This window comes from Garra rufa, chromosome 6 (assembly GCF_049309525.1).
Source record: "Garra rufa chromosome 6, GarRuf1.0, whole genome shotgun sequence".
NCBI classification, from domain to species: domain Eukaryota; kingdom Metazoa; phylum Chordata; class Actinopteri; order Cypriniformes; family Cyprinidae; genus Garra; species Garra rufa.
This window is the reverse complement of record NC_133366.1, coordinates 54,701,512-54,712,325: the sequence shown is the minus strand read 5'-3', so window position 1 is coordinate 54,712,325 and position 10,814 is coordinate 54,701,512. Positions and strand designations below refer to the sequence as shown.

Below are 10,814 nucleotides of genomic sequence, written 5' to 3'. Positions count from 1 at the left end.
TTTATCATACAGTACAAACAGTTAAACCAAAAATTATTCAGACACCAGATACACTCTTAAAAATAAAGGTGCTTTAAAAGGTTCTTCACAGCGATGCCATAGAAGAACAATTTTTGTTTCCACAAAGAACCATTCAGTCAAAGGTTCTTTAAAGAACCATCTCTTACTTACCTTTTTATAATCTGAAGAACCTTTTGCCACAAACAGAAAGGTTTTTCAGAGGTTAAAGGCTCTTTATGAAACCATTTAGACAAAAAAAGGTCCTTCTATGGCATCGTGAAGCACCTTTATATGGTGTAGGACACTATAGTTCATATATGTATAGCAAAATAAAGTAAACTGTGACATATTATACCCAAAAATTGTTCATACAGTGGACTACCAGTAAAATTGATCAAAATTTGGGACCAAAAATTTGATTTGACACTTTGACCTGACCATGTTTTTTTTTTTTTTACATAACTTTCTATCAAAGTTTTTTGACATGATCAAGATAAATTTATTCTGACACAGTTTAACTTTTGAGTTCTTATCATATTTTATTACCATTTTCTAAACTACAGCAAATAAACTGTGATAATGTAAGAAATCTTAAAGGTGTCTGAATAAATTTTGGTTTGACTGTATAATACTTCACAGAAAACATTAATAAAAGTCATTGATTTTATGCTTTTGAGTCATTTATTCAGTTTTACTGTGCAAAAGGCAAACTTTTTCAATTTTCAGTAAATAATGACTTTATTAGTGTCTGTTTCTCACACAAAGCATTATATGACTTCATAAGAGCTGAAATATAATGAACGAGTCAAATGCACTACTGTTCGGTTGCTTTTGTCCATTGATCTCAAACAGAATCCTCTATTGCATAACATACTCCTGATGCTATTTGTTACGGACGATTGAATAAATCTTCAATAATGGGTTTGATGACATCAGAAAAACATATCCGAAGGTTTGATTTGTTATCAGTTGTATATACAGCACTGAGTGACTCTCGACTGAACATGAGAGAGAGAGCGAACAGAAACGTGACATCATGCAGGGAATCCGCTACTGGGAAACCCTGTTCAATAGTGCATCAGCCGCCGCAGGCAATGACACCACTGACGCAGAACACACAGCATTGTGCACACTAGTGAGGGTTCATTCTGCTGTCAGCCTCATTCCAGCACTGTGTTATGATGTCATCATCACAACAATAACAACAACAGCAGCACAGACAACACTGGCTTAAAGGGACAGTTCAGCCAAAAAAGATCACTTTGTCAGCATTTACTCAAGCTCATGAAGTTAAAAACCTGCAGGACGTTTATTCTTTGGTGGAATACAAAAATAGATGTTTAGTAGAATGTTCACGCTGCTCTTTATCATACATCAAAAATACAGGAAAAAACTATAATACTGAAAAAAAAATGTTATTACAATATAAAATAATGGTTTTTATTTTAATATGCTTTAAAATGTAATTTATTCCTCTGATGCAAAGCTGAATTTTCATCAGCTGTTGCTCCAGCCTTAAATGTCACACGATCCTTCAGAAATCATTCTAATATGCTGATTTATTATTAAAATTAGCAATGTTGGAAACAGTTGTGCCGCTTAATATTTTTCATACTTTGATGAATAACAAGTTAAAAAGAACAGCATTTATTTAAAATATAAATATTTTCTAACAATGTAAATCTATGCTATTTTTTTAAATTAATTTAACACATCCTTGGTGAATAAAAGTATTAATTTCTTTAAAAAAATTTACCGATACCAAACTTTTGAACAGTATTATATATTGTCAGAAAATTAGCTTTGTATCACAGGAATAAATTACATTTTAAAATACATTAACATAGAAAACAGTTATTTTAAATTGAAATAATATTTAATAATATTACAGTTTTTTTCTGTATTTTTGATCAAATAAATGCAGTCTTGATGAGCAGAAGAAACGACTTTAAAAACCATTAAAAATATATTTGATCCCAAACTATTGAGTGCAGTGTAAACTACTAAATACTATATAAACTACTAAATAATAAAAAAAACATGAAGCTAAATGAGTATAAATATAATTAATATATATAAGTTATGAGTAATTATAAATATAACAACTAAAAATGACAAAAATGAAATAAAATTTTAATTAAAACTAATTAAAAAAGTTATTGGATGTCTAAGAATCAGAGCTGTTTGCACAGAAAGTCTGTTTTGAAACGGCACGAGGGCGAGTAAATGATGGACGTGGAAGCTTTGAAAGCTGTAGCTTGCTGTCGTTGAGTAACATTATTTTAATTATTGAATAAGGCACTTCCTTCTTCTCCAAACTCACGTATGATGACCTGAGCTTTGAGGTGATGGATAATTCATGCTGCATCCAGAATAGCAGCTCCAGCGTCAGTGACTGGGACAAAAGCGCCGGCATGTACGTTCACGCTCACATATCTGACAGATATTCGGTATTATGTGGCATTAAGAGAATATTTATTACATCTCGAGGCGCTCTGGCGGTTTTGTGCCAGCGCTGTCAGTCGCTGGATTTGGGTGTTGTGTAATATGAATCGCTTTTCAAAAATCGCACACGGAGCCAAATTGCATTCTGCTTCTCAAATAAGAAATGACACTTCATGGATCTCCTGCCCAGTGTTTGTTTACTGAGGCTGAGTCACTTCTTAGTGTTTCCCAGAGGAGCTGTCAGAAGCAGCAGACACACAGTCTACAGGGAATATACAGAGTCTTTCTCTCCTCACGTACTGTATCTGCTCAAAACGCAGCACTTGTCTGCAGGCAAGAGTGCACAATGTACTAGAACTGGAGTTCAGTCGAAATGAATCGGAAATTACAGTAATATGCACTTTTAGTCATCAAGGATGCATTAAATTGATCAAAAGTAACAGTCAAGACATTTATAATGTTACAAAAGATGTTCTTTTGAACTTTCTATTCATCTGTGAATCCTGCAAAATAAAATGTATCACAGTTTCCACAAAAATAAGTGTGTTCAACATTGATAATAATCAGAAATGTTTCTTAAACAGCAAATCAGCATATTAGAATGATTTCTGAAGGATCATGTGACACGGAAGACTGCAGTAATGATGCTGAAAATCCAGCTTTGATCACAGAAATAAATTACATTTTAAAATAGATTCATATAGATAACAGCTATTTTAAATTTGTAATAATTCAGAATTTTTACAATATTTTTGATCAAATAAATGCAGCCTTGATGAGCAAAAGAGGACGTGTTTGACACCCTGTTCCTCCACATCCAGCATTCTGCTGTGTTTCTATAGGAGTGTGTGGGAGTTCAGAGGAGAACACTGTGTACCATCACGTATCTGTTCATATAGTGAAGCCCACCTCCTCATTATGAGCTCAAAACCCCACAGCCATATTGAACACAGTTACACTCAACCTTAGTTACCATATGAGTGACTTATCAAATGTTCAAATGTTTAAAATTCATAGATTCATGCATTTATGGTCTGATTGTAAATGTAATGCTTTTTAAAGTTGTAAGATTATTGGTGTACAGAAAAATACTATTTCAGTCTTTCTACTTCAGCAAAATGTATCATTAATTAATTAAATGTTACTTTGTAAGTGTTTATAAAAATAACTGCCACTCAAAAGTTTGGGATCAGCAAGATTTTTTATGTTTTTAAAGATGTTTCTTCTGCTCATCACAGCTGCATTTATTTGATCAAAAATACAGAAAACAGCATTAATACTTCAGTCTTCGGTGTCACATGATTCTTTAGATATCATTCTAAAATGCTGATTTATTATCAATGCTGAAAACAGTTGTGCTGCTTAATATTTTGTTGGAAACTCTGATTTTTTCCCCCCAGGATTCTTTAACAAATAAAAAAAATGTAAAAGAACAGTATTGGGGTCAGTCAATTTTTATTCTTGCGTAGCATAGGTTTACATTTTTAGAAAAGTTTCATATTTCAAATAAATGATGTTCTTTTTAACCTGTTGTTTATCAAATAATCCTGAAAAAAAAAAAAGAATCACAGGTTCCAAAAAATATTTGGCAGCACAACTGTTTCCAACATTGATAATTTTAATAATAAATCATAAATAATAAGTAAAAAACTGAAGTCTGAAGGATCATGTGACACTGAAGACAGGAGTAACAGCTGATGAAAATTCAGCTTTGCATCACAGGAATAAATTACATTTTAAAGAATATTAAAATAAAAAACATTATTTTATATTGTAATAACATTTTGCAATATTACCATTTTTTTCTGTATTTTTGATCAATTAAATGCAGCCTTGATGAGCAAAAGAGACTTCTTTAAAAAAACATTACAAGTCTTAATGATCCCAAACTTTTGAGCGGTAGTGTATACTTATTATTAAAGTGTTCATTAAAAGTATTATTTATTTAATTGTATAATTTAATATATTGTTTAATAATAATACTTTGTGAGTCACCTTGGTTTAAATCATCTGCTTAATGCATAAATAATATTTCTTCAAATGTATTAACTTTCACCTACAAAATGATTTGAAGGATCCTGAAAACAAACATGTTTTTCTTTCTCACATCACTGCTGAATCACTCACAATAAGTGCAGGAACATGAGTGTTGATTTCCTGAGCCGTGCTGGATTTAATGTCAGGTGCTTTGCAATCAGGCTTGTTGTTTTTCCTGCGGTCGAAACACGTTGGTTATGATGGGGCTGTGAAGAGGCACCTCTCGGCTCTCACCTATCTGTCAGCGGTTTGTGTGAAATGTTGTGATCTTGAGTCCCGTGGGGTCTGCGGATGTTTGCTCAGGTCAGAGAGATGTGAGAAAGCACGGCGTGGGCCGGTGTGTGTGTTTTGGGCTCTTCAGAGGTATTGCTGTAACCCTCAGCTCACCTTCGGCTCCAGTTTTGACCTGCCAACAAATGTGAGAGATTGAAATGAGCAGGATGATTTACTCACAGGCTTTCCTGTCAAAACAGGCTGAGTTGTTTACAAAGGTTAAGGACTTGTCCAGGTATCTTTTTTTTTAGTGCTTCCACAAAATAAATCACAGCGAAACTTCTGCTGTGATGTTTTGATGTTTTTGAGTCACTTAGTGTCTTAAGTACACTCTTAAAAATAAAGGTGCTTCACGATGCCATAGAAGATCCATTTTTGTCTAAATAGTTCCATAAAGAACCTTAAACATCTGAAGAACCTTTCTATTTCACAAAAGGTTCTTTGTGCGAAAGAAGGTTCTTCAGAATTTAAAAAGGTAAGATAGAGATGGTTCTTTAAAGAACTGACTAAATGGTTCTTTGTGGAACCAAAAATGCAATACAGAACATCTGAAAGCACATTTAGCCAGTGTAGCCGGAGTATATTTGTAGCAATAGCCAAAACTAAAAATACATTGTATGGGTCAAAATGATCGATTTTTCTTTTATGACCAAAAATCTGTAGGATATTAAGATCATGTTCCATGTAAATTTCCTACTGCAAATATATCAAAACGTTATTTTTAAATAGTAATATGCATTGCTAAGAACTTAATTTGGACAACTTTAAAGGCGATTTTCTCTGTATTTTGATATTTTTGCACCCTCAGATTCCAGATTTTCAAATAGTTGTATCTTAGCCAGATATCATCCTATCCTAACAAACCAATCTCAATTTGAAGGAACTGATCATTATGACTGGTTTTGTAAAAAACGATTTAAGTCAACGTAACATAATTTGTTACATGGCTACCTTAAAATTTTAAGTTCAGTCAACTCAAAAAATATTAGTCAACTTAAACTAAACTTAGATATTTGAGTTGATTCAACTTAAAAAATTATTAAGACTGCCAGGTAATGCCCAGCTTTTAAGTTTAACAAACCAAATTTTTTTGTCAAGTCAACTCAAATATCTAAGTTGTCTCTTAGTACAACTTAACATTTCAAGGTGACTAAACATATTTGAGCTGACTTAAATCTTAAAGTTTCAAGGCAGCAAGGTAACAAATTATTTTAAGTTTACTCAACAATTTTTTTTTTACAGTGCCCAGGGTCATATACTGGTTTTATCTGGGTTGTTGGTTAAAAGCTAACATGAACATGAGAGACTAGTTGCTAGCTGGAATATTTTGTCATGGCTGTAGTTGTAAACAAGTGTGTCACTAGTAATTTTGGTTAATGGCCTTAGACTCTGTACTTCAACAAAACAAATGTATATAAATACATTAGTGCTATCAATTAACAATAATAAAAAAATTAACTGGCCTAAACTGTAATGCATCATCATGCAAAAATGATAGCATTTTTATAAAACATGCTTTCATGTTTGGCACTGACAGTCCAACGTGCAGGAGATGCTCTGCTGCTCTACTGTATCAAACACATTACAGCATCAGATATAATCTTCATCCACTGAACACAATAACACTCACACAACCATATGGACGCACACAGGCCATCCGATGTACTCTAAATATAGAGCACACACTATCAAAACGTGCATATGGACATGCGTGCATGGACACGTGCGCAGACGGCATGCATATTGAGCGTCTGTGCAAACACACACACACACACACACACACACACACACACACACACACACACACACACACACACACACACACACACACACACACACACACACACACACACAGCCAACAGCACTAAATGAATCCATTTATAAATCAGGAGCGCTAAGAGGCACTTCTAGTTATCATTGTGCGGCCCATCTGTTATGTTCTGTCCCAGCATGCCTCATTCATAATAGAATACTGATGAGGTTTAAGGTATATTTTACATGCTTTACAAACAAATGAGTCCTTTTGTACCAGTTTAAAAGACAAATGATTATTGACAGTGTCAATAAAAGCCAATAATCAAGCACACTGAAACCTAATATCTGTCAATATCTGGTGTGTTTTCAGAGTTCATCTGATTCTGTCATCTGTTCACTTTAGACACTGAGAACTCATAGGAAACTAAGAATACAGGAAATATGATTGCACTAATGACTTTGTGACAGATTATAAAAATAAAATTTTTACTTTATTAGTTCCATATGCATAAAATACATAAACATAAAAAATGCTGATGTAACAAATAAATAATAAACTAATAAACATTATTTACTTTATCAGTTTCATATGCATGAAATGCATAAACATAAAAAATGCTGATAATAATAATAAAAAACAAACTAATAAACATTATTCACTACATTAGTTCATGTATTAACATAAAAATGCTGATAATAATAAATAAATAAATAATAAACTAATAAACATTATTTACCTAATTAGTTCATGCATTACCATAAAAAATGCTGATAATAAATAAATAAATAAATAAATAAATAAATAAATAAATAAATAAATAAATAAACAAACAAACAAACAAACAAACAAACATTTATTTACTTTGTTAGGTCCATTTGCAGAAAATGCATAAACATAAAAAATGCTGATAGTAATAAATAAATAATAAACTAATAAACATTATTCACTATATTAGTTCATGCATTAACATCAAATATGCTGATAATAAATAAATAATAAAATAATAAACATTTATTAACTTTATCAGTTCCATGAGCATAAAATGCATAAACATAAAAAATGCTGATAATAATAAATACATAATAAACTAATAAACATTATTTACTTCATTAGTTCCATATGTATAAAATGTGTAAGCAACAAAAATGCTGATAATAATAAATACATAATAAACTAATAAACATTATTTACTTCATTAGTTCCATATGTATAAAATGTGTAAGCAACAAAAATGCTGATAATAATAAATAAATAATAAACACTTTAATTAAGCCAGTTTCTTAACACCTGTCAAGAAAACTTCTGGGTCACAACGCAAACACACAGGAGAAAAATGACAACAATTTATTTGGTTTAAGAAAATTAAGATTTTTTTTAAGAGCATTAAGACTTCTTTTGAAATGTGCATTTTCATGACAATAAACACATTTCTGCCAAAATGTCTACAAAAAAGCAAATAAATGAATAAATACAATTTTTAATTAAAAAAAAACTAAATAAAATAAAATATGATGGTGCTAAATTTAAATAGTGATGAACTTATGTATTATAATGTTATTTGTTTATACTGATTTTAGTGCTGGGGAATGATTAATTGCAATTAATCACATCCAAAATTAAAGTTTTTGTTAATATAATATATTTTGAAAATATTTACATGCATTTACATTTATTATAAATATAACATTATCACATTCATATATAAATAGAACTTTTTATTAAAAATACATGCATGTGTGTGTATTTATATACACACAAACATTATGTACATAAAAACTTTTATTTTGGATGTGATTAATCAAGATTAATTGTTGCCCACTAGCTGATTTAAATTGACGTAATCGAATGTTTTGTCATTCCATCTTAAAGTCACGAGAATTTCATGAGTATCATAATTTATAACAATGAGAATCACAAAACCTCCCAAAACAATTAAAATTAGGAAAAGAACAAAACTAATTACAAACAACAACAACAACAAAAAGAGAACTGCAAAAAACTGCACACTACCCAAAAGCAATGAGACAATTTTTTTACCAAAAAAAAGTGAATGGATTAATAAAGAGAATACAGAAAATGTTTTGCATTTGTATTTTTTTGGTGGAGAATGTGCTTAATAAGCACTAAAATAATGCTATTATGAGATTCATTTGATCATATTAACCATATACTTCAAGAAACACTGGTCTATTTTCACACATCCCATTAATGTAAGTCAAAGAGACTCATCATGCCAGTAAAGATCTGATGTTTCATGATCACATCCCAAGCTGACTTGCACATCGTGACCAGGCGTGACGAGTTTCCAGCATCAGTAATATGTGATGCCAAACAGAAAACAAACAAACATACAGCAGAATCTAGATCAACAAATAGTTTCCACCACAAAATACCTAAATGTAACCATGTACAGAAGGGAAAATCACATTTTGAAATTTAAAAAAAAAAAAAGTGTTCAGCTTATTCGTTCTCACTGAAAATGAACAGTTAGGTGTTCCAACTGATGCAAAAGTAGAAATATTTCATGCATTTTCAAAAGAACACAGTACTTAGATTAACATGGGAGAGAACTTTAACTGCTTGTTATTAAACAAAGAGCTTCTTTTATCTTCAAGTCTCCAATGTTACACTACAGTCTCGTATCAGAGCGAACGCTGAGCGCTTAGATCAGATCTGTCCAGTTTCACTCAATTACACCACGTCCTTAATTGACTCTTTGGGCTTCTTTGTTCTGAGGTCAAAGGTCAAACGCGTCGCAGCAGAAAGGTGCTCGTCTGTCAGCGGTGAGTCCTGCGTGGGACGGCACAGCAGACGAAGACGCTGGACACGGGAACACATGAATAGCTTGTTATTCATGAGCGAGACGTTAGGAGGGTTATTATACAGACGCTCGAGACTCTCTGTCTGCGTGAGGGATTTTATTTGCCACTTACATAAACAACAGTCATTCGCACAACAATGAAGCACGGCTTACAGCACTAGAGAGCTAGACTGACTCAGGAAGGTTAAAAATGCTTGGATTCATGATTAAATGTGACCCTGGAGCAGGGGCGCCGCTAGGGGGGTAAGTTAGGACGATTCTAAGGGCCCATGCCCTTTAGGGGCCCCCAGAGATCTACTTTGCTGTGGTAGGGGGGGCCCAAACTCATATTTTGTCATAGGGCCCAAAATTGCGAGCGGCACCCCTGCCCTGGACCACAAAACCAGTCTTAAGTCGCTGGGGTATATTTGTAGCAATAGCCTAAAAATACATTGCATGCGTCAAAATTATTGATTTTTCTTTTATGCCAAAAATCATTAGGAAATTGAGTAAAGATCATGTTCCATGAAGATTTTTTGTAAAATTCCTACTATAAACATATCAAAATGTAATTTTTGATTAGTAATATGCATTGCTATAGAACTTATACTCTGCGGGGCGAGCAGAGCTCATTAGCATTTAAAGGAACATGCAACAGAATATCCTCTCCATAGTATGTTAGAGACTTCTCATTAAGACCTTAAAGAATCATATAAACTTGTGGAAAATGGGCATCTGATGACCCCTTTAATTAGGGCGAGACACTGCAGGTGAATAGGGTAACAACAATTAACTAATAATTATCGCCTTACTCTCCCAGTTGATTGATTACATTGATAATTGCATTTTTTCTATTACAAGTTTTCTAAAATGTTATGTTTAAATATGCAAATGAGCATTATTTAATGAAATATGCACTAATTTGCATACTAGTACAAATATCTAAACACTGGATCAAGTCTGGTTTAAAATTCTTGTTTAAGATTTTTGACATATTAAAGTCAAATGTTTTACAGAAGGAATTTCTTATTTTGTCACTCCATAATTCAAAAAACACTTGGAAAAGACAGAAAATTATATCTTTTCTCAATTTTTGGGGAGTCAAATGTTGTAACTGCAAAAATGCTTTTCTTACTTAGATTTTTTTGTCTTGTTTCCAGCCAAAATATCTAAAAATTCTTAAATCCAGAAGGATTTCCTAGACAAGTAAAAATTATTTTCTTGTTTTCAGAAAAAAAAATTAAAATTAAATTAAAATTAATTCCCCATTGGCATTTTATTTTGCTCATTCTAAGCAAAAACTCACTTAATTTTGACTTTTTCTGAAAACAAGAAAATAATTTTTACTTGTCTACAAAATCCTTCTGGATTTAAGAATTTTTATATATTTTGGCTGGAAACAAGACAGAAGATCTAAGTAAAAAACATTTTTGCAGTGTATAAAATCAAGCAAATTATATGTGAACAAATCCCTTTGTAAAAGCCTTCAGAATATAGACAGGA

General features: G+C 32.1%; 1 protein-coding gene across 1 annotated transcript in view; it reads right to left on the bottom strand.

Annotated features, from left to right (window-relative positions):
• Positions 1–8,595: 8,595 nt before the first annotated feature.
• Positions 8,596–10,814, bottom strand: part of LOC141336988 (sodium- and chloride-dependent GABA transporter 2-like) — a 59,523-nt gene continuing 57,304 nt past the window's right edge. The window contains exon 19 of the mRNA XM_073842708.1: positions 8,596–9,331. Within this exon, the coding sequence (XP_073698809.1) occupies positions 9,203–9,331 (129 nt within the window). The 3' untranslated portion in view covers positions 8,596–9,202. The remainder of the gene's footprint in view (positions 9,332–10,814) is intronic.